We start from the raw sequence: 27,320 nt of genomic DNA on the forward strand, positions 1-27,320 counted from the left end.
GTAATCATCAAAATTAAACGAAATAAACATTTGAAATATATGAGTTTGTATGTAATGTATGAATATAATATACAAGTTTCACTTTTTAAATGGAATTACTGAAATCAATCTACTTTTTCATGATATTCTAATTTTATGACCAGCACCTGTACACTCACATGTACTCATTTAGACAGGAACTTAATTAAGCATATGGTTTCCCTTTTGCCAATAACATGGGATCCAGTTTTTCTGCCAACATATTCAACCTCTTATTGGATATTTTTATGGGCGCAAATTGAAATACTTGATTCAGCAAATTTTGTTCACCTCTTTAAAGCTGTATGTTTTATATTTTAAAGTATCTTTAGTTATGTTTGACATGGTTTGTTATAAAAAAAAAATAAGTATTGTATATTTTTCTTCTGTAAGTTTCTTTGGAGACAATTGTCTCAAAAAAATTAGGCATTGCTTATACTACAGGTTTAGATTTCAAGCATGGAAATTTTATTAGTAGAAGTTCTATATTGTAGTGTTCACACTTCAAATGTTTGTTTATTTATTTACTTTTGCTCCAGCACTTATTCGACCTATAGATGACATTATGTTTTACAGATAAGTTTTGTTTCAAAATGAAATTAAAGTCTTCTGCTTTCTACAGTTTGGAGTGACAGAACCCAGAAAGAAGGCCTATGCTGAATTCTACAAGAATTACGATAATGTCAAAGAGTTCAACGCCATGAGGGAAGCGGGTGTCTTCGAGGGTGTGCGGCCTTCTGGAGAGTAAAGCTGCTGTGAGTCTCTTAGTAAACCACCGTAACATTTATTTTATCATTGTATCCAGAGAACACATTTCACATGGTTGGACCTAAAACAGCTGGATCTGTGTCTGATGATAGCGTGTTTTCTTCCTGTAGCTCTGCTGTCCTGTCATTCATTCCTGATTTGAAGATGGATCCCCATTGATGTTTGCTAATAAGATGTGAACATTGCTGTTCTGTTTGTTCCCTTAAATAAAATATTCTATTAATGATTCCAGTTGTCTCTGTGCTGCTTCACATTACATAAAGATGCCAGAGTAATGTGTCGTTACTGTTTGCACGAATAAACATCTGAACAGGTCTAATAGATGATCACTGCATATACATATGTTTTATTAACAATAATTTGTATTTAGCTCGTATTTTTGTCATGGCAAATATTACTTTGTATTAAATGTTACAATGATGGATGTAATATTCCTAAATCTTTAGGCTCGGAAGTGTCTGTGTTCCAAAACGGTCCGTATGATTAGCATTACTTAAAACAAACAAAACCCACTTTATTGATCCCAAAAGCAGCCGATAGATAGAAATATATACATATACATACATAAGCTCAATCTTGAAAAATTTAGTATAGTTTAACACATAAAACTTCAGAAAAATCTGGTATCTCCAGCTGGGGCCAAGTGGTGTTGAGCTGGATATCAGGTTGTTTTAAGTGAGTGAAGAACCAAACCAAGGTATGACATTCATATATTCAAACATATCAAAATAATAAAAAAGTATGAATAAAAATAGCTTTTTTATTAGGAATTTTGAGGTATTTCGGTTTAAGTAAGCACATCAAATCTAGCTTGAGCCATTAATGCAGTCATTTATTGTATCTTATTTATGAAATAAATTATAAAATTTCATCCAAAAATGAACTAATTTTAAATAAAAAACTAGAACAGTAAAATCTGTAAAGAGAAAAAAACAAGCTGCTTTTTCACCGTTTCTGTATAAATGGCGCCCCCTGCTGTTCGCTCCACACACTGCACGCTTTGTTCGCACCGCCTTCCTGCCCGCCCCTCACTACACTTCCGGGTTTTCTCAGGTGGATGTCAGCCGCTGCCAAAGGCTCTGTCAAACAAGTCTAAAGTTGCCCAGGCACGGGGGAACAATGTATCTGACGGCGAGGATGATACCGCAGCCTGGCCAAGCTTTTTCACGGAGCGAATCTCGCTTCACAGAATGATAAACAAACGCGATTTTTCGGCAGCAGTTGTATCGTCAGCCGGGACGCTCCCGTGGAACTGAGCGGGTTAGCTGCCCCGCTGCTAACCCGTTAGCGAGCTAGCAGACGGAGCTAACTGTTAGCTTCGACTTGACGTTGAGCGGCTCGGTTCAAGTTCGAGTCCGGACCTGATTCGGAGGAGTTCGACTGAGCTGAAGAGGGCAACATGGAGAAAGTACAGATGAGGCATAACCCTCGCAGGTAAAGCCAAGAATAGAAGCACGGATTAAAACACATATTAGCATATCATTGATTTTTATCTAACGTTAGCCTGGCATTATGTTGAAGTTTGGTGGTGGGCTAAAAACATGTTCAAATTCCCACTCATAGCAGTTTTGTAGCTTATTTGTAAGACATGTTACACAACCCGGTCTGAAATACAACAAGCTCTTTGTAAAATAATTGTGAAACTGAAATAATTAGGAAATTTTAACATTTTCATGTTTGACTCATCTGGTACAGTCCCAGGCTCTGTTCGCAATTTGCCACTTCATTCTCATTTTGAGCTATAGTAAAAAAAAAAAAAAAAAAGGTTATTTTTGTATTTTTGTTAACCTGTTTTAACATATTTAAGCCACGGTCGGCAGTGGAACATATGTTTTTTTTTTATTGTGTAACCAGTTGTTTTTTTTTTTACTCTTTAGAGGATTAAACATGAATGGAAAAAGCCTAAAACACTATAAGTCTGTGTTTAAAACCCACGTTTTCACTTTTGCAGTCTAATGACAGCTGCAGATTTTCTAAATTTTAAGTCCTCTCTATATACAAGCTCAGGTATACTCTCATTGAATTAGCTTGTAGGTCTTTCTTAAATCCCATGGCTTTTCACTATAAAGACTTGTAAATCTGATTTAATGCCTGAACTCTGTTTGTAGATATTTGCTTAGCTGCTTTAATCTGGGATGGTTTAAGAAAATCAGCTCAGGGCACATTTATTCAGTGTTTTAAGATGTGTAACTTGGTCTGTGTGAGGTTTGACTGCATGTGGGACGAAAGAAAACACAGAACTGGTTTTGTGGCAGAAAAACTAGAACAACAGCTGTGTTTTTTAAAAAATGTTGAACTGCAAGTTTAAAAATAAATGGCATATTTTAAGTGAAACCTTGTCTTATTTTTTTTGGTTTCAGTATAGCTTCTAGTATTTTACTAATGCAGTATTTCTGCTTGAAGCCTTCTCAGTTTTACTCTCCATCTCTTCATCAAATATCGCTTCAAACGCCACAAAAACTGCTCTCTCATTTGTTGCCTTTATAGTTTTACAGTAACTGCTGCAGACTATACATAACTCCAGAGCTACATCTATTGATCATATAAATAAGGTGTGATTGCAGGTACTTAAAGTGAGACATTACTTTAAGTCAAACCTAAGCACTAAATAGTAAAACAAACTCTGAATGAAGAGGCATCATATTCTTGGCCAAACGTTACATAACAGCATCAGTGATTTTAATCTCTTTGCTCTTGCTGCCATTCAGAGTGCAGGTTGCTTCACGATGGAGCCTCCTGATAATTTCTCCGTTGCTCTTGGTTGAGTTGTTTAATTTATGTTTTTGGATCACGTATAAACAACTGTTTGTGTCTCGTAGGTGAGTGGTTCAGATTTGCAGGAGTCCAGTACATCACGCTTCAACTTTGAGAAATCAGCTCCCTCAGCTTGATCTCCTCCCAATTTCATCTTCCTTTGCTTTGTTGCTAACAGCAAATTCCCATTCAAAGTTAATAACCCACCTCACTAAGACACGAGGGGGGAGTGCTCTGCTTGGATTTTAGTGTTTTTACGTCCCATCTGTCAAATTATTTTTTTTTTTACGACCTGAATGAGCTGTTATGGCTTTTTGGGGTCTATCAGGTGTAATTTGTGTCTATTTGTCAGCAGGTGTTATTGGTAGAGGTGGTTTTCTTGTTCAACAATTTTTTTTATCCAAGTAAATCTGTTAAAATGACTTTTTTATGTGAACAAAGGAGTAATTTAAACGTGTAACCTTGCTCTTAAGCGTTAAGGAGGTTATTAAGCTTCTCTCTAGCTGTTTGATTTAAAATAGGAAGTAGTTTTTAGCCCAGTGTGGTTGCTGTGTTTGACAGTATAGGAACTGAAGAGTTCCTATTCTGTCCACTTATCAGGATGATGCCAGTAAAACAAAAAAACAAAATAAAAAAAAAAAAAAACGGTGCTCTCTTCTTATCATGTTCACTCATTCATCAGCTGTTTCCTCATCCAGTTGATCTAAGAAGGCAGTTTGGAGCAAATTTTATGTATTTGCTTTTAAACAACTGGCTAACCTTTGCATTAAGTACCTAATAAATTACCTTCAAGTTTTTAAAATAATTGTATGGTCGTTTGTCAGGTGCACACAAGAGCAAGATGTCTCTGGATGAGTTATTACGATACCCTTTAAAAATTAATTGATAATTTTATGCCTTTACTTTGGTTCTGAAACAGATCTCAACTTTTAAAATTTTCTTTGACACAAATGCATAAATTAAGTTTCCAGGTGGCACAAAATATTTAAAGTATTAACCAGTCAAACAAAACAACCTGGAAAAGGATTTTTTAATAATTAATATAATTTCAAAAAGTTATTTAATATGAATATATTTATGAACACTACAGTGTTCATTAGAAGTTGAGCTAATACATATAATCCCTTACTGCTTTAAAACTTGCAGGAATAACATTAAAGACCTCTCTGTCTCTATTTAATGTATGCATTAAAGAGGAATGTTTATAAGGAGGCTTAAAACATTTTTTAAATGTACCATTTGATGATTAAAAAACTTTAAAAAGCTGCAGCAGTCAAACCTGCATGCCACTGCGTTGCTCTGTGTTTTTAGTAATAAAGTAGACATATTTGAAAAAGAAGCCAGGAACAACATTTTAAATTTAGTAAACATTTAGTTTTCCCTTTCCACCAGAAGTTCACAAGGTCCAGTTGAAAAGCAGAACTCCTCCTGTGGAAGGTCAGCATCTCCAGGCTCCCGTCTGTCTTCTGTTGTTTTTGGCTTGAAGTTGATGCTCTGAGCAGTTTGGCTTTTGGCAGCACAACCTATGAACTGTGGCCCAGAGGTTTGACAGAAAATAAACAGACTTACTGAGAAATTGTCTGTTTTTAGCAGCCTGTGATAACAGAGTTTGAAAAGTTCCGATTATTTTCGAAACATTTTCTGCCGCTGTTTAAAACTACTACTCTTTCTTTAAAAAAACAAAAACACAATAAAGCTTTGGATAATGTTATCAATCTTTACGTGTAATTTTTACTTACAAAACTCTAATTACAACAGAGAACATGGTATATTTTAATGTTACCAGTTATCAGTTCAGTCAGCACTGGGGTGAGCTATTCTATTTTGTTTGGGGGGAAAAAGGTACAAGTCAAGGTAAAAAAAAAATTTTTTTTGTCAAATTTAGAGGTAGACCAATTAATCGGTCAACATTGGCCACTTTAGAAAAATAAAAATAAATAAATCTATGTTGTGTATCAGCCATCGGCTGCCCTGATTTCTAAAAACTGTCATTGGTCCTAAAACAAACAAAAAACATTGGTCATCTTTGAGTTAAAGTAAAAGATGCCACTCTTTACTCAAACATGAAGTACTGCAGCACTGGGATCTTTTAAACTTGCATATAGAATCATTAATCTTTGACTCATTCTAGATGTTAACATATATGTGTAACTAAGGCAAATTTGATTTCCAAAATTCAAAAATAAAAATATGTTGCATTGAAGTTTGCACTCCACTTTTACGTGTACTAATAATTACACATTTTTCCGTCTAACTGGTTGCTCTGAGAGCTGCTCTGTTGTCTGAAGTTTTGAATTTCTCAACTAAGAAGAATTTTAATTCTTTTTCAGTAGGAATACACATGGAATGTAAGCACAAGTAGATGCAACCAAATCTTGTGTAATCATGTACTTATCTCTGAAATATTTGGTTTAAATAGTTAAAATTGCTAGCTTTTACTAATTGGTGCTAAACACATCAGCGACAGATGAGGCAGATGGGAATGAGTTTAGTCTCCAGGCGGTAGTCGGACCCACCCACGCTGCCGTCCCAGTTTGGCTCAGACCTGATTTGATATTTCCTCTTGCAGTATCTTAAGCCTGGTTTGTCACAGTCTGCATCTGGGACTTGTTTAGATCTATTTTTATCTGTAGACTGTGAACTATTTTTAGTTTAAAGACTTGAAATACAGAGGTTTTATAGTTTTGATGTTTCAGAAGGGTGATCAACCAAAAGAACCACAAAGTCTTTAATGCTTAGATTGTTTCGTTGATTAATAACAGCTCAAATGTTATATATCTAGAGTACAGATTTAATAAATACATCAAAATAACCGCAAAGCAATAAGACATTAATTAATAATTTGGTGTTTTGCTTTTAGGCTTTATTCTCCTGCACTCTTGACTGACTTATTTAAGACTGATAAATTATTTAAACTCTCTGGTCTACAGGGTAATGAATATGGATGTATACATTTCTGGTCTGGTTTGGGGGAAACAAAGGATTTCAAAATGGTTTTTGTCACTCAGAATAATGACAAAAACTGGACCTGAACCTCATTTGTTTTATTTTTTTTTATGACAGAAAATTAATCGGTAACAATTTAGATAAGTGATTTATTAAATTTGTTTTAAAGAAAATGACAGTTACACTTTTATTTTGTTATTCTTTTCTTTGGGTTTGATTCAAAATTTTGAGGAAATTAGTGGATTTTATAAAGTATTGTCCATTTTTAAGTTGAGAAGGACAAATTACGGACACCTTTTGGCAATTTGAATGAAACATTAGTGTCTGACAGCTGTGGTTTAACTTTGTAATCTGTTGTTTGCCTTCAACAACTCTCCCCCAGCATCTATCTGTGTTTTATCTTAACAGACAGCTGAAGAAGCTGAGCGAGGACAGTCTCACCAAGCAGCCAGAGGAAGTCTTTGATGTCCTGGAGAAGCTGGGTGAAGGGTGAGTCATTCAGTGAGACAATAAGGGACATAATGCACCGTCCTAACAGGAGACTATCTGATTTTAAATATGTCTTCATGCAAAAGATCTCAGCGTTGGCTGTAATCTTTTTAGTTTCTTATTTTCTCTTTCATTTTTTCCCTCTTAGTCATTCTGTCCTCCTTGAGGTCTGTCTGTGTTTCTGCCTCATTTGCTGTATTTTTCCCTCCTCGTTCGTCACCGGGCTCCTCCTTTTTTGTTGTCTGTCAGCATAAACATTGCCTCTTCATATCCTGTTTCTCAACGCTCTTCCTGTTTTCAGCAGCTGATGGACGCTCTGCGTGTGCGTATCATGTCTGATGTCAGTCATGTTTTTAGCAACTAGCACAAAATAAAAAAAACCTCCAGTGAATCTAATTTTTGATGTGTTCAGTGTCCTGTTTCCACATAAATCAGTCATTAGCTGCACTGGTGTTAATGTGACGTAGGATCGTGCTGTCTGTATTTAAGAGCATTGTCTTTATATTTTAAAAGTGGTTGAGGTACAAGGTGTGAAACCCAGGCTTTAAACAAAAACAAAAATAATACAGTCCGGCAAAAAGTTCAGTCTAAAACGTCAAATGTTGACAACTGAGAGCTGTTATTACCTCCAGGACTCGTGTTGACAAATGGCTGCAAATCCTAATTTTAAGATGTCTTTCACTGTCCTCAATGTCAAACATTTTAAGACTAGTTTTTAAGAAAATTCCTCAAAGTATACACACTCTTAGTTCTTGGAAAATTTCACTAAAAAGTAGTTCTGATTTTATTTTTTACCACACTGAATACTTGCGTTGGGGTAGAATGTAAAACTTGTTCTTGTCCATTTGGGTCAACTCAGTTTACTCCAGACAAAAATTAAATGAACATTTTTTTTAATCTCACTTACTTAACATAATATGACTTTCGTGAGTATTCAACACTTTAATGGACAACTTATGTTGCCAGGAATGCACTGTATGTCTTCAAAAGCATGTTTCATAACCTGAAAGGAACTAGTTTACATCAAACAGGACAACACATTTAGAATAGATTATTAATAAATAAATAAATAAATAAATAAATAAACACCAGTACCACAGGGGTTCTCACAGGTAACATAAAGGGACGAAACCTCATCATGAACCTCTCTCTTTATGTGTCTGCAGGTCTTATGGTTGTGTATTTAAGGCCAATTATAAAGAAACAGGGGAGATTGTTGCCATCAAACAGGTTCCTGTAGAGTCGGATCTGCAAGAGATCATTAAGGAAATCTCCATCATGCAGCAATGTCACAGGTGTGTATCTGTTTTTAAAAAGCTGGTAACAGCATCACTAATGTGACGTATTTGGCACTGTGGTCAAATTGGTTTTGTTGTTGTTGTTTGTTTTGTACTTTTTTCATTTTTAAAATGACTTGCATTGGGTACACCTTTCGGAGACAGTCTAAAAGCATAAGTTTCAGTCCTCCAGATTAAAAAGTTGTTGCTTATAAAATGTAAAGATGAAACAATGAAATTGTGTCTATATGTATACAGATTAAACTCGAAACAGGTCAGTTTTTTTGTCATTCAGAAACGGGAATTCATATTTTTACTCCTTGTTTCTATAGTTTGAGTAAATCTACACCAAAATTGTAAGATTTTTTTTTACCAAAATAGTTTAATTTAATTGATTGTATTTAAATTTTTCTTCACTTGATTTTTAATGTATTCAGCTCAGAACTGGGGATACAATTTAAAATTTTATCTTTTACATGTAGAACCTCATATTTAATTTAACTGATTATCAAAATATTAAATAAAATGTTATTTCCTATTCTTTGTAAATAATGTGTAGAATATATACTTTTCAACACATTCTGAAAGATAATTTTAGACTCATCAAATCTTATCATCCAAGAGCACAGTGGCAGTTTTAAAGCCCCACTTCTTGACTAACAGAAACTCTGTAAACCAGTTTGTATAAAATAAATTCCTGTAACCTGACATTCCTGTCTCTCTCCGTTCAGTCCCCATGTGGTGCGGTATTATGGCAGCTACTTCAAAAACAGTGATCTGTGGATTGTCATGGAATATTGTGGTGGAGGATCAGTGTCTGATATCATCCGAATACGTAACAAGACGGTAACATGATACTCAAACACACACTCGCCTACATGTAGTTTGTGCAGAGCTCTGAGGATGTGTGCAGCAGGCTGCATCAAGTGTCGAAAGAAGGACAGATGCTTTACTCACAACATACTAAAGGGAACTTGACTTTTCTAGAAAAAAGGCTTTCACAATTAATGTAACATAACTTTCACCAAAGTTGTTTAAAGGTCGATTAATGCTCCACGACAAACAGCACTGACTTATGCAAAATAAAAAGCTCACATGTGACATTCATGTAAGTAAATGTGTTTAAAAAAAGTGATTTGTTTGCTACAGATGTTAGTAAATGTATGTCTTTATTCACTTCTGTCTGGTTGTGGGATCCCATCCCTACAATAATCACTTAGGTGTGTGTTTATACGTTATAGCTCACAGAGGAGGAGATTGCCACCGTTCTGCAGTCGACTCTGAAGGGTCTGGAGTATCTTCACTTCATGAGGAAGATCCACAGAGACATCAAGGCAGGCAACATCCTGCTGAACAATGAAGGTCAAGCCAAACTGGCTGATTTTGGAGTTGCTGGACAGCTCACAGTAAGAAGAACATCTGGCTTTACACTGTTAGGATTTAGATGCTGTTTTTTTTTTTTTTTAAAAGAGACATTGAAGTGTCTTCTTACATCCGATCCTATGCAAAGACGAATCTTAATGAATTTCAGTTTCACAAAAGACACATCAGGTTTTTTATAATTAAGCATAATTTCACTGTCTTCATAACTAAGAAGTGTTTTTTGTCCTTACAAGAAGAATTTTGAAGTATTGGTTTCTTTTATATTGAGGGTATCTCTTCTCCTTTTGTCATTTTCTTCTCTTTTTCTAGGACACCATGGCGAAGCGAAACACGGTCATTGGTACACCATTCTGGATGGCTCCGGAGGTCATACAGGAGATTGGCTACAACTGTGTAGCTGATCTTTGGTCACTGGGAATAACGGCAATAGAGATGGCTGAGGGCAAACCGCCGTACGCTGATATACACCCAATGAGGGTGAGGAGGATTTGCTTCTTTCTGTGTGTGTAGAGGAAAGGAGGAACATTCTGAAATAACTGTTTTGGCCCAAAAATAAGAGCCTTTGGTTTGTGTTTCTTCCTGCAGGCGATCTTCATGATTCCCACCAACCCTCCTCCAACGTTTCGGAACCCAGATCTGTGGTCGGCAAACTTTCAGGACTTTGTTAGCCAATGTTTGGTGAAAAACCCAGAAAATAGAGCAACAGCCACACAGTTGTTACAGGTAACACAACAGTGATAGAAGCATTAACTAGGTGGGATTTGGTTGAAAAACAAGTCCTCAAAATCAAAGCCTATATAAGATTATTACATGATCCATTAGCAATCTGCCTGCTTATTTCTTTTAGTTATGACTTTATTTTTACTACAGTCACATTTCATTACAGTTAGGCACTTTTGTGTCAAGTTCAAAGGCAATTTTGTGTTTCTTCTTTCCCTGCAGCATCCATTTATCAAATCAGCCAAGCCCAATTCCATCCTAAGAGTCTTGATCCAAGACGCCATGGAGATAAAACTGAAGAGACAAGAGGAGGCAGAGCAAAGAGAACAAGACGTAGAAGACGATGACAATTCGGTACAGACTTAAAGAATTTTACATGTGATAGAGAACTCAGAGTGGGTGTTAGTATTTAAGGATTAACACTCAAACTGATATAAAATTTTAGTCTAATATAGTGTAGATCAGTGGTTCCCAAAGTGGGGGTCAAGACCCAATTTTGGGTTGTAAAACACCAATTGAGTGGTCTTGAGATGCTGTACATACATCAGTTCAAATAAAGTTCAGATGTGATTGCTGATAACATATTTTTGATAATTGTTATAAAAAATAGTAAAACAGTAGTCGTAAATGAAAGAAAATATTACAAAAGTTGTTGAGGGTGTTTGTAATGTCACTATTTTCTTGTTTAATTGACTTATTTGCAATGTTTGTGCGCTTTATTGAGCAAAAACTAGGATCGCAAGATTCTGCCACTTGTATCTGTGGGTCGAAAACTGAAATGTTTGGGAACCACTGGTTTAAATTAAAAACTAATCCAATTCTGCTCTAAACTGTCAACAAAATAACTTTAGCATCTAAACTACATCCACATGTCCAATCAGACTTTTACTAAATAAAAGTGGAAGTACAGATTACAAAAGCCTAACTGAGAAAAGTGTATTTTCACTGTTTATTGACTGAATTATCAGCTGATTTAAGAACTTTAAAATGCATGTGTTTACATTAGTTACTAGTTTTAAATGTAGTAATGGTACCTCACTGTCTGTGTATTTCAGGATGAAGATGAGGTTGACGGGGGGACGATGGTTCGAGCCAGCACAGGTGACTCCGGAACCATCCGGGCCGCTGGGTCATTAGCAAGTTCACTAAGTGGTACAATGATCGAACACGAGGACACAGGAACCATGCAGATACAACTTGGCACCATGGTCATCAACTCTGATGACGAGGATGAGGAAGAAGCTGGTACTATGAAAAGTAAGTTCCTCAATGCCCAACCACATTCAGCAATGATACTTTCGGGGAAATACAATTAAGCTAATTATTAAACTTAAAAAAGAAGAGCGAGAGCGATCTAAAGTGCCTGGAACTTCTCCTCCAGTTTGTCATGCTTATTTAAGTTATCTTAAAATAATCACAAATTCCAAGATTAGAAAATCTACATATTTTATAAGATTTCATTTGTATTATCCACTAATTACTCATATTGTTTTGAGCTGCTCTGACTAGATCACTGGTTTGATTCTGCAGTGGTTTATTTCTCCAGCAGGGGGCACACCATGGTCATGAACGGAATTAATGGATAACTAGATGATTGTTTTATGTGTTTGGGTTTGCTATCCTTCTCCTTCTCACACAGGAAATTGACTTATTGTAGGATTATGCAACAACAGCATTTAACGATTAGTTTTTTTTGTCCTCTGGTTTTAATTACAGAAAGATAATTATCAGAATTTTAAATATAAAGATTTTTAATGCCAGCCCTCAGCAGTTCTGCTGTTTTTTTTATTATTTCGGTTACTCCTTTCTATCCTTGTTGTTGAAATGAGTTGTTTTTATGTAAATTGCTTTGCACATAAAAATCAAAATGTTTCCTACAGGGACCTGAAACCTTCGGTGGTTTATATTGTACATTATGGTCGTTGTCCTGCAAATTAGTAATGATTAAATTGTTTTTATCAGCAACAACAGAATTTATGGCACTTTTTATTAGTTCATTTATTAATTTTTGGTTTTACAGTTGACTTATTAAGTGAAAACATTGTATTTGACAGTCATGTATTATTGTCTGTTCTTTCTGTATTGCTTAATAAATCATGGCGTTTTATTGCAAGACTTGAATATGAGAGTGAGCAGGAAAAGCAGGTCTAGCGTCAGGGAAACAAACAGCATATGCACACCATCATATAGACTCCCAGGTGTTTCAGTGAATAGATTACCTTCTGGTTTGTCATTTATTGAGCGATTCGTTAGCAGTGCATCAATCTGTTGAAGTCTGCAGTGTGGGAGTTGGAAGCCTTAGTTCTATTGCATGCTTTTGGAAAGGAGTCTTAATAAAAGTTGGATTCAGTTCTGTGCTGGCACACTGTGGGTGGGCTTTATGTTTGTTTTTATAAGCACAAAATTAACCCCAATGAGAGACATTATGTGAGTGTGTGTAAATTAGTTTTTGCTTTGTGTGACTCAAGTGATGCAGGCTCTTGAGGATCTGGAAAACTCTCTGATGAGAACAAAGTTGTTGTAGAAGTTTATGATGTAATATCATAACTCCTACACTGTGTTTAATACGGCCAAAGGAGCCTTGTAACATTTACCATTGCAAACAGAAATTAGAGAAATGTCATTTTCTGTGAAAATAAAGGGCGCATGCTGAATGACTACAGAAATTTGCTGAAGAAGCTGAAACTAAATTGTTAAAGCTAAAAGAAGCAAAAGGCTAGTTAGAAGGATCGAAGGGCTGCCTAAAAGCTAAAAGAAGCATAAGAAGACAAAAATAGAGCAAGTATGTTGAAGCAGATTTCAAAAAGAACAATGTTTTAAAGGAATTGTAGAAATCTTAACATATTTTTATGGGAAAATATTTGTAAATGAAATTAAATATTTTGAAAAGTATAAATGTTACAAAAACCAAAAGTCATAGCTTATATGCCTAGCTAAATTAGCCAAACGCCAACTGTGATAACTTTAATGAGGCATGAGCAGAGAAACCGATAGATTAAACATGGTAGCTGATAAATGATGCCTGTTTGAACATACGGACAACCATCTTTACATCTTTTCTTGTGTATATAGACATGAGATGACTTGAAACATGTTACTGATGCAAAACAAAATCTTAGAACCCTGAAATGTCAGGAAACGTGAGCACTCAGTCATTTTGTTTCATCCTGTCACATTTGTTACTGATGACTTACAAATCTTTGACACAATCATAAATGCACACACACAAACACGCTATTCCTCTGATCTGAAGTTCTATTATTAAGTTAGAATAGATCCCCCGAGTCTCCAGTTTAAACTGTTTTAACCCAGGAACCTTTAAAAAGCATAATTCCATTAGAACCCTGACAACCGGCAGTTGTATGTCTTTGTGTGTTTCTTTGTTTTAATGCCTGTTACCAAGAATGTTTTATTGTGTGTGTGTGTCTGCCTGCTTACCAAACTAATGATCATGGTTTGATGCTGCAGGGACCCTGAGGATTAAGATGGGATATTAGATCAGACATCGATCCTCCTTAATGGTACTAAAAAATAAAAGCCTTTTAATTTACGCTGATTAGCCATTAACCCGCACTCACTCTAATCCATATTAAAAACATTTAGTCTCTCATCGTTCTCTGCACTGCTGCTGCAATTTATTGTCAGCCTAAGAAGTCAGACCACTTTTTTTTTTTTTTAAAGCACAGAGGCTGAGCCGGGTGGATCTCATCTTCAATATTAAGTCATAATCAACTCCTAAACACTGGGGATGGACATTTTAAGCACAAACCCTCTTCCAATTTGTCTGCAAATATTAGTTTTTTTCTTTTTTAGCTGGGGATATCTTACTTCATTTTCACCTCTCCAACAACCCTAAAATGAATCCTTTTTATTTATTTATTGCTCTAAAAACATGTAGCTTCTATGGTACATCACTGGTTCCTGAATTTGAACAGGCTTCCTTGTTTGCAGCAGTTCTTGATAGATTGCTTTGGTCTTCACTGTAAAGAATGGATCCCCTGAGTTTTCACTTTAAACTCCTTTTTATTTTGTCTTTGTAGATCAGTGCAGACTTCCATTCAGGTTCCATTAGCTCTGTTTAGTTTTCAACCTAACTTATTTGACAAAGATATTAAGAGGATATCTGAGGACATTAGGAGTGTGAAACTAAATGAAAACCAAAAGGTGTTGCAGGTGAGGGTCAGTGTCCTCCCCCTTAAAGGCTGCTTTATGGTTTTGTGAGAAAGATGAGCATCCAAAACTGCCAAATAAGAAAATGTTGATTCTTTGTGCCAGTTTACAGTGACATCTGAAGGAGCAGGGTTCATAGGTCATATAAAACTCACAGACCTGCATAGGATACACTTTTCTCACAGAAGCCTTTTTTTATATTCAGTGTGCAATCAGGAGACTAAAATTCCCCCAAGATGTCACAGCAGTGACTGTCTTTAGGCGACAGCAGTAGAGAGGGTGTGAGGAGGCACAAGTTGATTAAGAAAGATTGCATGTACAAATACACCTACAGAACAAAATACAGAGACAACAAAGACACAGCCTTGTGACACTTAACACTGAGTCACATTGGGGCTTCAATAGCAATTACATTTTTTATATTTTTGACTCATTCAAACCTGACGCAACATATGGATGCTGTAGACATTGTTTTCTAGACTTATATTGACTAAATGTGGAAAAAAGAGTTACAATGCCTACATGCTGCAAAATCCTGTGTAGAAACTCTTAACTCAAGCTGCATGGTAAACTTTGTACTTGCTGTAAATAAAATCACTTTGCTCCTTGTAGGGGTCCTTACGTAAAAGTCTGAAATGCATTTTGTGCTGGTAATCCCTTACAGCCCTTTATTTTATTAAAGTTTAATGCTGTTGTAGAAAGAGGCTGTAGCTAATGGCGGCTCCCTAAAGTTCACTTTAGTTTAAAAGTTTAAGCTTAAATCTTTCCTAAACTATATGAGCCTGTATGTTTTTCTGAAGTTTCTTTTTTAAAAATGTAAGCTGCCGGACGTGACATTGTCACCACCACATCTGACTAAACTTGTCTTTTTTTCACCATAGCTGTGGAAAGAGAGTGGGTTGGCATACAGTAAAGTGAAATCACAGTCTATTTTTAGAGTTTTAAGTTGTATCAAAGAAAAAAAAAAACAATTTGTGCTTTTTTTTACTGACAATGAACACAATCTTCCCCTGCCAACTTTTTTTTAAAAGATGCAAATGTTGTGGTGGTATATTTAACCAGCAAAGTTTGCATCTGCACAATTTTATTTTAAAATGACCAGACCGATCTTTAAAGAGATATCGTAGTTTTTATTACTTCCAATTAAAACAAGTTTGATCCCCCTTCTTGTTTCATTTTGTCCTTTGCACTTTAAAGGATGTTCTGTCAGAATATAGAGCAGAAAAAACAGTTTGTTGTTAGCACTTTGCTCTTACTAAAGCTTACATTTTTGGAAGAAGCTTGTTTGTGAAAATTATACTTCTTTAATTTAGTTATATAACAGATTAGTTCAAAGTAGATAGCAGACATGGTTTATTCCTTTACTTACAAACGAGATAAAATAGTAAGTGGGAAACGGTCACTTCTACATTTTGCAGCATGAATTTTCATCCTTTAAAACTTTCATAGGCATCTTTCCCTAAATCATCTTCCTTCGGTGGTGACTTGGAATTTGGAATTTATAATTTACAAGAACACCTCACAGAAACTAAATTAGAAACAATGCTTACATGTAAAAGTTTAAAAAACAGGAAACACATTCAGCCCTGCTCACTGACTGTCTTGCCTCCGCACAGTGTTGGCATAGCAACTAACAAAGCACAGCAGGTCAGAAATGTTTGGGATTTAAAGCACAGTTGGAAAGTGTTTGTGACGAGTCAGATAATTGGTCAAGTTACCAAACAACACTAGATGCTAAACTACAATTAAAGAGACAATAGAAATTAGATGTTTGACCTTCTGTCATCTGATTATATTTGCGTGGGGGGTGGAATTCTACATATTAGGGAAACTAAAGGTTTCCTCAAATAATGACCTTTACAAGATCAGTGTCTGAGAACAGTCATAATTCTTTTCAGAGGAGCACAAGACTTTAGATTGAATCTGTACTCAAAAGAAACTTCAGATCCACACATAAGATTAGCAACAGCTGATGTTATTCAACATTACCAACCAAGAAATATTTGCAGAATATGAATACCATCAGATGCATATCTGTTTATCAGAGCTTTGACAAAGAGATGACCTATGTTTTGGTTAATTGTTGATGTTTGAGCTAAAGTTGTCCACTATTACCCATTTTAGAACAAAAATTACCTTTAAAATTTTATATCTAATGACAACTAGCAATCTAAAATACAGAATTTACCTTTTTAAAAAAGTCTGTTTTAGGGAGTATTGAACAAGAAAAAACAAAGGTGTGTGCATATACTTTCTTTACATATGTCTGTCTCTTCGACAAATGTCCCAAATTCAAACAGGAGAGGTTAATTAAGAAAATCATTAAAATCTCAAATAAAAAATTACTTTTGTTCTAATGTAATTGCATAAGATCTGTAATTATTATACAACTGTACAAACAGAAGTTAAACTTGTGAATTTGAAGCAGAAACTGTTTTCTCACCATTTACATAGTTTGTTTTCCCACTGTGATTTGTGCATGCTGTGGGAGTTTTGCCTCAGTAGCACCACAGCTTATTAAAGCCATGAATCCAACCCTGAACTACATTTACGCTCCACTGGTGGAGGTAAAATTTGTGACAATTCCCATGTAAAGAAGCATATACTGACACATCCAGCTGGCTGTTTCGCACTTATTGTTTCTGATTTACATGTGTGATTACCCCAACTTCTGTCCTAATCAATAACACACAGTTATTTTATAATTAATAATATAAAATAATATAACCAATCTTTTAAATACTGATGATTTTCTGAAAAACTCTAAAATGTCCTTTTTAAAACTCTCTTTCTCAGACATTTTTAAAACTATGTATAATATAAATAAGATTTGATACATGAATTTTGCTTTTAAAATGGTTTCACTCTCCTGTGCACCTTCAGCTGTCAAGTAAACCTCGGTTTGATTGTGTGTTTCACAGGGAGAGATGAGACGATGCAGCCACCCAAGCCGTCCTTCCTGGAGTACTTTGAGCAGAAAGAGAAGGAGGCAAACAATCATAATGACGGAGGACGCAGAGGAGAAAACAACGCAGACAACCGCAAACTCCCTCCTGAAGGAGATCTTGAAGTGGTGAGTTAGAGGCGCTGTGGGATGCTGTAAACTTCTGAGGAACAAATATGTGATGATGTTTATTGTAACTCTAAGGTCCACTTGGTGCTTCACAGATGTACCGTGGCTTTAATAAGACTGCAGTAACTCCTCCTAATGGAAACAATACACCAAAACCCCAGTGCATCAGCAGGTTTCATAATCTGTGCAGTGTAATCTTGTCCCCCTGAAGCTCTTCTTCCTAAAGTTAGTGTGAGAACAACAATCTTAACACCCATGTTAGTTTCAAGCATGTGATCAAAACATGTCCCATGTGAGCCAAATAAAGACCCTAATGACTTTCAGGAGGTAGAGGAAGGAGATTATTCTGCATGTAGTTTCAGCTGCATAAACAGAGGATCTCATGCAGTTTAAAGCTTGGAACTCCACTCTCCAGTTTTGAGTTGAGAAAACTCCCTGGATAGGAAGTGAAACATCTTCAGCTATAGAATAGAAGTCCAGTTGCTTTGTTCTTTAAAACTTTGTAGACCTATCATGTCACACAAGGCCTCATTTGTGCCAGACTAACTCTAAACATCGATCTTGTCTTTTTAATCTTTTTATTTAAGGTTGTAGTTTGTTTGAATGTTTCTCACTTGGCACATTTCACATGAGCAACAATACTTTAGTATTAATCTTAAAAAGACTGTACGCTAGCGTTGCACAATAAATCAATAATTTGTTGTTGCCGCAGTATCAGTGAGCACAATATCAGTGTCACAAAGGACTTCAATAAATGATAGACCGTGCATTCATTCATTTTTATAATATATTTGGTGAATCCAACAGACTCTCACTGACTTTGTTTCCCACACCTTGTTTAAATGATGGTGTCAACAGAGGAGAAGTTGTTGCAATATTAAGCAATAATACAACCCTACTGCACACTAAATAGTTTCTAAAAAAGCCAATTTTAATCACCTTTATGTAGAAATGTGCACATCTTAATCCCCGTATTCCATCCGAATGGTGTTTTTGTAACATCTGGCCACACGTAGACGCATACCTTTAGTTTCAAAGTGTCCCATAGTTGTCTGCGTCTTTGGACTTCTGTCTTAAAAACCTTACTGAATTGTTTTTGTAGATTATGACACAAGTGTTATCTGTTGAAGAGCTAAGGTACAGTAGCATTTCACTGAGCTGTAACTGTGAGGAAACTAGTTGGCAACTCATAATTGCAGGAAAATGTTCTAATTTTCTGTTGCCCTCTCACTGAATTGAGTGTTTGCAACCAAGTGACCAACGAGCCATAAGGCTGTGTTTTTCATGGCCAGTTTTTGAAAGTCACTGCTTATTTCTGTGTGCACGGCTTGCTAAACCGCTTTCTTGGCCGTGGGCATTATTATGTTATTCACCTCTGCGCACCTCGGCTCACTTTGTACCCACTTTGGCAGCCGCCGTCTACATTTATGATTTAATCTGCTAGAGTACACTTAAAATGAACAAGAACAGATTTGGACCAGATTTTCAATAAATATTTATTATCAGCATAGTTTTTGGACTTGGAAATTTGCCTCAGGTCTTTAGTGTTTCAAAAGGCTGTTCATTAACTAGAAGACTCACTTTTGTTTTAATGAAGAAATTAGAGCAAATCTCTTTAAAAGTAAGAATATATTTGGATCATTGTAAAGATATAAGTGGCTCCAAAACAATAAAACCAAAATATGAATGAAATAATCCATTTTGCCTAGTTGTAATTTAGCCTTTTGTAGAATACGATCAGTATTGTTGTGCATTTAAACACGTTGCCAGCCTATTTTGGTCAAATTATCCTCAGATCTGTGACGTATTTGTCCACTTTTCTCAGATGAGCCAGTGAAGTTCACAAGTAGTTATTTTATCACACATTCTTCCAGAAGATTGCTGGAATCTGATTAGACTGACTTTGTTATTACATATTTGAGTATCACTGTGTTTTAGGGCCACAAATTCCTCTTCAGAAGTCTTATTACCGTGAAAATGCAGAGGTGGTGTTTGTGTTGCTCTGAGACATTTACACAGGAAGAACAGCTGCTGCTGGAATTAAATATTAAATGTGACCTTTTAAATATGAGGTGGTTTTTCTCACCAGATCACACAGAAGCCTTTTTGCCTTTTAGATGTTTACAGGATTTCTGTTCTCACTTATCCTCAGCAATGCTCTTTCAAACTATAAGTAAATATTTTTGTTTAAAACAGATTAACTCAAAAAATGACAGACCCAAATTACAAAATGCTCACAAAACCACCGAGGAATTCAACTAAGTTATGAAACTGTAGTTAAAAATTATTGTCATATGCTTGCAATTACAATTTATTAATCTAGTATTGTCTAAGATAATAGTTTATTTCACACAACAGCCATTAATATAAATGAATAAAAGATCATAAATTTAAAAAAATATATGCTGTCTAAACAGAAATAGTTCACTACAGTAAGCTACATTTCTGTGACACAGAAACTCTGTTTTAAGCTTGAATGAACATGATTGATGTTTATGCAGTTATGATCATGGTTATAATAAGTTAGCATCATTATATAATTGTTTATTGTGACACGCCTCACTGCAGGCTGTCTCTAAGGAGCGAGTTTGTATGCTCCAGCAAAAACACAAATGTGACTTCATAATTTTTTGATGATCTAGCCATGTGTTTCATGCACATATTAAAGCTTAGATCTCCGCCGATGTGGTTTTAAAGTTGATCCGCTAACAAACAGCGACAGGAAGCTGCTGCTTGACCCAGATTTTTGTCCATTTCTGGTGTTTTTTTTAAATACACAACATCATCCTCAAGCTTCATGATATCACCTACTGACAGGGTTTACAGTTGTCTTTAGGAAGAGGATTTCCTCACTGACATGGATGGGTATTAAAAGTTAGCATTTAACAGAACCTGGGGATTTAAAAAGAAAAACTGATGAAGCCGTCATACTCAGCCCTAATAACAATGGGAAAAAAAATTACATATGGACTTTTACTGCACCGTTAACAGGATCAGTCAGTTCTAGAGATCAAATAGGCTTTAGTTAACGACATAAATCCTCCTGTCAGATTTATTGCTCTATTAGACTTGCAAATGTAGGGATAAAAACATATTTCTTTTGGGATCCGTAATCCATTAAAGCAGTTTGTTGACAGCTTCATGCTGACCTTGTTTAATTTTAGATATGTCTGCTTTGCTATTTTTGGGTTTTGCTGGCAGCTGAGTTTTACGTACATACATGGGACAGGTCGTCAGTTGAAAAATCTATCACTTTGTAGTTTACCTACTTTTACTTTTGAACATTTAATTAAGCTGTGTAAGATGTTTCTGTGTACTTTTGTCTTTCATACATATACTGTAAATTATATACATATAGTTTAAGTCTTATTGTCTATAACAAAGTGCTGTTAATCGTTATCATTGTCCTCTAAGCTTATATTTCTTCTGCCCTTGTTTACTTTCTTTACCATTTTCTCTAGGTCGTAGTTTAGTCAGGTTAGGTGGTGTGACAATGCAGCACATAACATGTAGTTTGAGTGCACACATCTAAATAATTCATGAGAGGCAGAGGAACAATTTCCTGCTTCATTCTATCCTCTTTACATTTCTCCACATACTCTCCCCATCTATTTTTATTCTTCACTCTTTGCATTTGGTGCCTTTTCCATCATGCTCTCCCTTGCTGCCTTTTTCATTGTTTCTTGCTGCTCTTATCTCACTTCAAAATAAACCTCAGAGACCGCAATGTTCTGTAGCCATCCCTGACATAAGATTATATTTCAGGATAAAAGTTCAAACTAATGAAATCAACACGAGTTATGAGTTTCATAAAACTTAAATGGGTTCAAAATAAGTCAAAACACACAACGTACTTCCAGTTGTGGAGATTTGAGCATCTGGAATATAACACAAGTCAAACTGTATGAATCAGGCATGAGACAAAGATTTATTTTTTATGCTTATCTGTCTGATCACAAAATGTCTGATCTTGTAGAGCTGAGCAACATGTTAAAAATGTACAGCTTGATGCCTTGATTTTATACCTGACTTGATAAAAAAAATTACTCTTTACAGCATTGGCACAAATGGTAATCCATACTAGGAAAATTAGCATTTTCTGTAAAAATGCAGTGTGGATTCTGAGTGCTAAATGACTGCTGAAAAGTGTTAAATGAAGCTTAAACTGAATCATTAAAGTTAAAACATGCAAGACAAAAGTTGCAATTTGCAACAAAAGAAAACATTTTAAAACTGTACTAAAATGCTAAAATTAGTAAAACAGCAGCTAAAAGCTTAAATTGGCAAGAGAGTAGCTAAAAGGAGCATAAGAAAACAAAAATAAAGCAAGTATGCTGAAGAAGAATTTAGAGAACAAAGTTTTTAAAAGAAATGAAGCGATTTTAATGTATTTTTAAGGGGAAAATCTTTCGTAAATAAAGAAAAATTATTAAAAAGTTACAAATACTAATAGCCATAGCACGTTATCTCTGATCGAGCCCAATGTTTTGATAAATGAAATTTAAAAATACCACAAAGTGTATGGAAGTAGATTGATTGGAGAAACAAAACAAACATACAGAATAAAATTTAAAAAATAAAAAAAATGTCAGTGGCAACTCAGGATTCACACAGTTAATCACTGTTGATTTTATTAAATAAATTGTGAAAATTATGAGCACTTGGTGACTTGGTTTATTTATGATTCCTGGTGTGATCCAGTTCCAGGACCTTCCATCTTCTGTTATTTTAGCTGTATTGATTGTGGGTAATAAATGGCTTGTGCTGCTGGTAAATGCTAAGAAAAGCTCCTGGGGGGGAAAAGCTAAAGCAGGCACCGGGTCCCAATCACTGACCTACAACACAGCGAAACATTGAAGACGTGTCGATACACGGAGCCTTTGAAAGCCACTAAAATAGATAACACTGATCGGACGTCGTGGTTTCTGCTGCCGTGTGTGAGATATTTACAGATTGTGGGGAAAAATTTGTTCATTAATGGGGTTGGAGCTGACGAATCTTTAGCTTCATGGTAGCAAATACTTTGGTATCAAAATATTTTTTATAGAGGCTAATCTGCTTCAGAACCACTTGCAAAGGCAGCTGCTATAACAACTTAAAGCTCTTTTTAAGCAGTCTGTTTCAAGGTTTTGAAAGATGATCCTTAGAACTACATTTTTATTAGTAACTTTATGGTGGAAGAAGCATTTGATTGAGAAATCAAGTCTTCATCGGCAGTTTAGTGCATGTTTTCTTTTGTTGAGCAAAGTGGTTTGATTTCAGAAATGTTAGGTTCCCTAAAGTTTCATCTGGTTCTCTAAAAACAGTGTTTTTTTTTTAAGAAAATGTAAAAACGGTTATATATGCTCTTAACATTAAATCTTGGGATTTCAGGCTGTTGTTCAAATAAAGCATGCAGTCTGTAAAATGTTGTAGATTGATGGTGACAGTCTCTGCAGACTGTAGGAGTGTTTGATGCAGATAAACCAATGAAGAATCCCAACACAGTTTATTTTGTCTTTTTTTAGGTGAGTACGTGGTCAGTGGAGGAGCTGCAGATGAGACTCACCTCTCTGGACCCTCAGATGGAGCAGGAGATCGAGGAGATCCGTCAGCGTTACCAGGCCAAGCGGCAGCCCATCCTCGACGCTATTGAGGCCAAAAAGCGCCTTCAGCAGAACTTCTGAGAAGGATCAGCAGAGCTCCTCGCTCGACGGCAGCAAGCAGACGTTTTATCTTGTTTTCTACAGGTTTTGATGTCTCATCCTAAAGCCTGAACATGACATGATGCATCTGGATGAGACATCTGGAAACCCGCCTGAAGGGATGGAATGATTCTCACTTTAAATGTGGAACTTGATGTGAGACACATCTCCAAAGAGCTGTCCTCTGACAGAATGTCACTGATATCAAGGTTCATATGAAAACAATCTGCACTCGTCAAGAGTTTAGTCATCTGAAAGAAAAGACGGTTGAAGAATTTTTTTTATCAACAGTTGATCTGGTTCTGCAAGTTTCTTTCATCTTTTTTGTCTTGAACCACAGTGACCTTTCTTAGACCATCAGATCCCTTTAAGTTTTATTTTTTGTTTTTTTTAGCTTAGTTGTCAGGTACTTTTTTTCTTATGTTCTTCATCATTGCTGGAAAAAATGAGAGGCTGCTAAATATTTCAGTGTTCCTGCTCCAGACTGAAAATCAGCAAAAGAATGTCCTTCCCAATGAACGAAAATGATACACAAAAGGCAGAAAGTCCTGAACGAACGTATACAAAGAAATTTGAAGCGCTGTCTCTGAAACAATGCCACAAAACAAACTGCACAACAATCATTCAGGCATATTTAAATAGTTTAAATTGTTTCCTTAGTAAGATGGTGTAAGAAATCGAAAAACAAATTGGTTAAAATGAGCAAAGATTTTGCAAAAATGCTCTTTTATTGCCTCTTACAGGACAATTTTAAGATCATTTCTGTCTTTATGTCAGTTTTAAAACTATTACAACAAGATTTAATGTTTATATCTTTGCAAAAGTAGAGGAAACTGCACGGTTCGGTTATTGTTTGTTCTCCTCTTTAATTTGATATTTCATGTGAAAGATCCTGTGCACAACGTGTAAATTTACACGCTTGTTTCTGGAAGAGTCTCTTTGATTTGGTACATGTTCGTATTTTCTTCACTCGGCTGCCTGGTGTAAAAGCACATCGGAAACCCTTCATAATATGACCACAGCTTTGTGCCTCATTACCAAATACTTTCTAGACCTCTTTTATTATTCAGTGTGTTCGAGGGGGAAAAAATATTTTTTCAGAAATATTTTAGAACTACAGACATATTTAGAAAGAAAAATGTTATCCTTAACTATGACTGTTTTTCCAGTTTGGAGCACCTCAGTAGCTGAAGTTATACTTGATGTCTGGATGACCACAAAAAACTTAAATAGTGGTTTTGAAATGGCAGCTGGGAGGGATTATTTTATAGCTAAAGTTAGACTGAAAACAATTTCATAAACCATAGATTTATTTTTTAAAGAGCAGGTAAAAATGTTTGTTCTGAATATGTATGCAACTATAAGTGTGATGATATTGAACGGTTTTCCTTCCTGTGGGTCTGAACATGAATCTGAGGGGTCATAAAATGATCATTTATGGAAAAAAATATAAACTCTGCAACAAAGAACTATATTTAGCGTTATCAGTATTTGAAATGCGATTTGTAGCACACATCTAATTAAGGCAGAGAGGCATTTTTAAGTGTTTACACTGTTTTTTAACTAGTTTGACTGCATAATTACAAAATGTACGTTTTTACAACCTCTCCTTTTTCGAGCCCTCAGGAGGAGTAATAGTAATTGACAAACAGATTTATTTGCTCTTACATCATTGTAGTGTATTAGAAAGTGTTTGTACATCTTAATGCCTTGTTCAATTAGTAGAAGCTAAAGAGATTTTTTTTTGTATCCCCTCCTAAGGTCTCTTTGTGTGACTTTTCAAATTGATTCTGATCCATGTGAAAATTTAACTTCATTTATTAAGAAGTCCAGAGGTTTGAGCTGAGCTGGCCTTAAAACACAGTTGTGAATTTGAATGTTTTATATAATTTGGAGTTTATTGATGTTGAATGTACCAAATTGTTTTAAGGGAAATTATTTACTTAACGGTTTTGCCTTCTTTTTAACCACCAGTGTCCTTACTGTTAATTTAGATTGTTCTTTTTTCTTTGTATCTTTGATCTGTTCTCCTTCCTAAGTAAGCTTAAAAAAGACCTGGGTTGGCAAATTTATGGATCAGATTCAAGGAGGTGACCCGTCACCCTGGACTTGATGAAACCTCCCTGAAACAGATCAAAACTCCTGCTTTGGGCCTCAGACTGAAGCTGGTGTCGACCCAGGTCTGACCCAACTTTACTTCTAACATTCCTCAGAGCGTCTCAAATGATCTGGTTTCCATCCAGCACAAAACAAAATGAGGGACCATGTGTATTTTTCTACATAGGTTTAGTTGTGTTGGAGTAAAAATGAGCTGCTCAGGTCATGAAACTCCTCAGGGGTGTAAAATAATGACAGCGGTGATGAGAAACTACTGTAGATAGTTCAGAGATCCTCCACGGAGTCACATCTGTATATATATATGAGCTACACTCTGCTGTTAATGTGTCTGAAGGAGGGAAATCCTTCGGCTGATGTCAGAAAGCTGTAATTAATAGGTTTAAGTTCTTCTGTGAACTCCACGGTTTATTATATGAGTCATGAGCACAAATTAGTTTTTGCGTTGCAAGCGGAGCTAAAGGGGTTTTTCCTCCAGGCTTGTGATGTTCACTCTGAATGCACTGTTTTTGTGTGTGGGTGTTTTTGTTTCTGTGATCAAAAAGTAAACATTGGTCACTTTTCTTTGCTTTAGTGATGCCACAGAAAACGTCTTCATCCTGCTGTCTGAACGAGCTACACTTCAGGAATTAAGTCAAAATCACTGGAAAAAAGAAACGGAAGGGCAACTTTCCTGCTGTGAAGTTTTTTGCTTTCTGCCTTTTTTTTTTTAAATTAAAAATGTTGTGTATTTGTCTAAACCTTTAAAACGGCATGTAAAAACTAAAGAGGACGAACAGGGCTCTGCAGGAATCCATACCTGCACATTCTTAAAACGATTTCTGCAAAACTTTAGCCGTGAAGTTAACTTTTGGTTTAAACAACAACAAAAAAAAACAGTTCCTTGAGACAGATTGTGTGAAGGTACTTATTGCAAAATCATGAAGTTTAGACAAAAAAAATATACATAGAAACAAAATCTGCACAGTATTTTCCTCCATTTATGGTTAATTACTTGCTAACTACCCTGTGCGTTTTGTTTGCCTACAAAATCATCCATAGTGACTGAAGATAGGTCAAATTTACCGGCCATATTTGTTTACCTACACGGACTACAGCCACCTTAATTTAGGTCAATCCCTCAAGCTTCTTCGTGGTTTGCAGCAGGTTCGGCCCAGTGCTTTGTTTACATTGAGTGTGGACCCACATTTCAGACTCACATTCAGTATATCTGGAAAACTGCTGCACCATTTGATGTAGTTCAGAAGAACCTTTTTATCTTTGAGTTCATGCTTTGCAATGAGTACCTTTTAACTTAGTTAAACTTTAACTTATTTACTTGCTCTAGTTGAGAAATTGGCATTAATCACTAAGCTGCAAAGTAAATCCTACTCATGGAATTATCTTTTCTCAAGTGTTACCGCTGCTCTGCAGAAAATGTTTATTTCAGATCAGTTTTGTACTACTTATAAACAACAGTTTATTGACTCAGTTTGAAGTTGGTAAACAAACATTGTAACAAAAGACTAAACCATGGAGAGTAATTGGCATTTATTACAAACTTTTATTTGTTCATTTTAAAAGTATCAGTTACATAAAAGTAAAGAACAAAGTCAGTCAAAAGCAGTTCATTCCAGTCTTTGTTCTGCTGCAAATGATGTTACAGGTTTAGTGAATAAGATGGAGGTAGGAATAATTTCTGCCTATTTTTGGTCTTTTTTTTATTTTGTTTGTTTCTCGTCAGCATGTAAGGATCGGAGTTTACTCACGAGTCTCTGAGGTCTCTGCCTTAAAGTACAGCATGCAGTGCAAGTAGAGCATATTTTGCTATTGCTGGTATTTGGTTTATTTTATTTGTTTGCTTCTCTAATAAAGATAATATAGTAAACATGTAATCAGTATTTTTTTTCTCTACAGTTTATTTCATCATGTCTCTTTAGCTCC

General features: G+C 35.6%; 2 protein-coding genes across 2 annotated transcripts in view; both read left to right on the forward strand.

Annotated features, from left to right (window-relative positions):
- Positions 1 to 1,013, forward strand: part of LOC108244925 (cytochrome c oxidase subunit 6C-1) — a 4,237-nt gene extending 3,224 nt beyond the window's left edge. Inside the window, exons 3-4 of the mRNA XM_017431469.3 lie at positions 641 to 773; positions 897 to 1,013. Of these exons, the coding sequence (XP_017286958.1) occupies positions 641 to 766 (126 nt within the window). The 3' untranslated portion in view covers positions 767 to 773; positions 897 to 1,013. The remainder of the gene's footprint in view (positions 1 to 640; positions 774 to 896) is intronic.
- An 818-nt stretch (positions 1,014 to 1,831) lies between these two features.
- On the forward strand, positions 1,832 to 27,271 carry LOC108244950 (serine/threonine-protein kinase 4-like). Its single transcript, XM_017431516.3, has 11 exons — positions 1,832 to 2,220; positions 6,895 to 6,975; positions 8,142 to 8,270; positions 8,984 to 9,098; positions 9,494 to 9,658; positions 9,945 to 10,112; positions 10,221 to 10,358; positions 10,578 to 10,709; positions 11,411 to 11,612; positions 17,447 to 17,598; positions 23,106 to 27,271. The coding sequence occupies exons 1-11, from the start codon at positions 2,186 to 2,188 to the stop codon at positions 23,262 to 23,264; spliced, it is 1,476 nt and encodes a 491-aa protein (XP_017287005.1). The 5' UTR covers positions 1,832 to 2,185; the 3' UTR covers positions 23,265 to 27,271.
- Positions 27,272 to 27,320: the final 49 nt, after the last annotated feature.

The sequence above is a fragment of the Kryptolebias marmoratus genome, linkage group LG4, assembly GCF_001649575.2.
Source record: "Kryptolebias marmoratus isolate JLee-2015 linkage group LG4, ASM164957v2, whole genome shotgun sequence".
Classification (NCBI taxonomy): domain Eukaryota; kingdom Metazoa; phylum Chordata; class Actinopteri; order Cyprinodontiformes; family Rivulidae; genus Kryptolebias; species Kryptolebias marmoratus.

Bases quoted from the DNA above. Each gene is read 5' to 3' on its own strand.
- LOC108244950 (XM_017431516.3), top strand. From the start codon at position 2,186: ATGGAGAAAGTACAGATGAGGCATAACCCTCGCAG. The intron at 9,659-9,944 runs GTAAGAAGAACA...CTCTTTTTCTAG, and splicing joins GAGTTGCTGGACAGCTCACA to GACACCATGGCGAAGCGAAA. The intron at 11,613-17,446 runs GTAAGTTCCTCA...TGTGTTTCACAG, and splicing joins AGAAGCTGGTACTATGAAAA to GGAGAGATGAGACGATGCAG.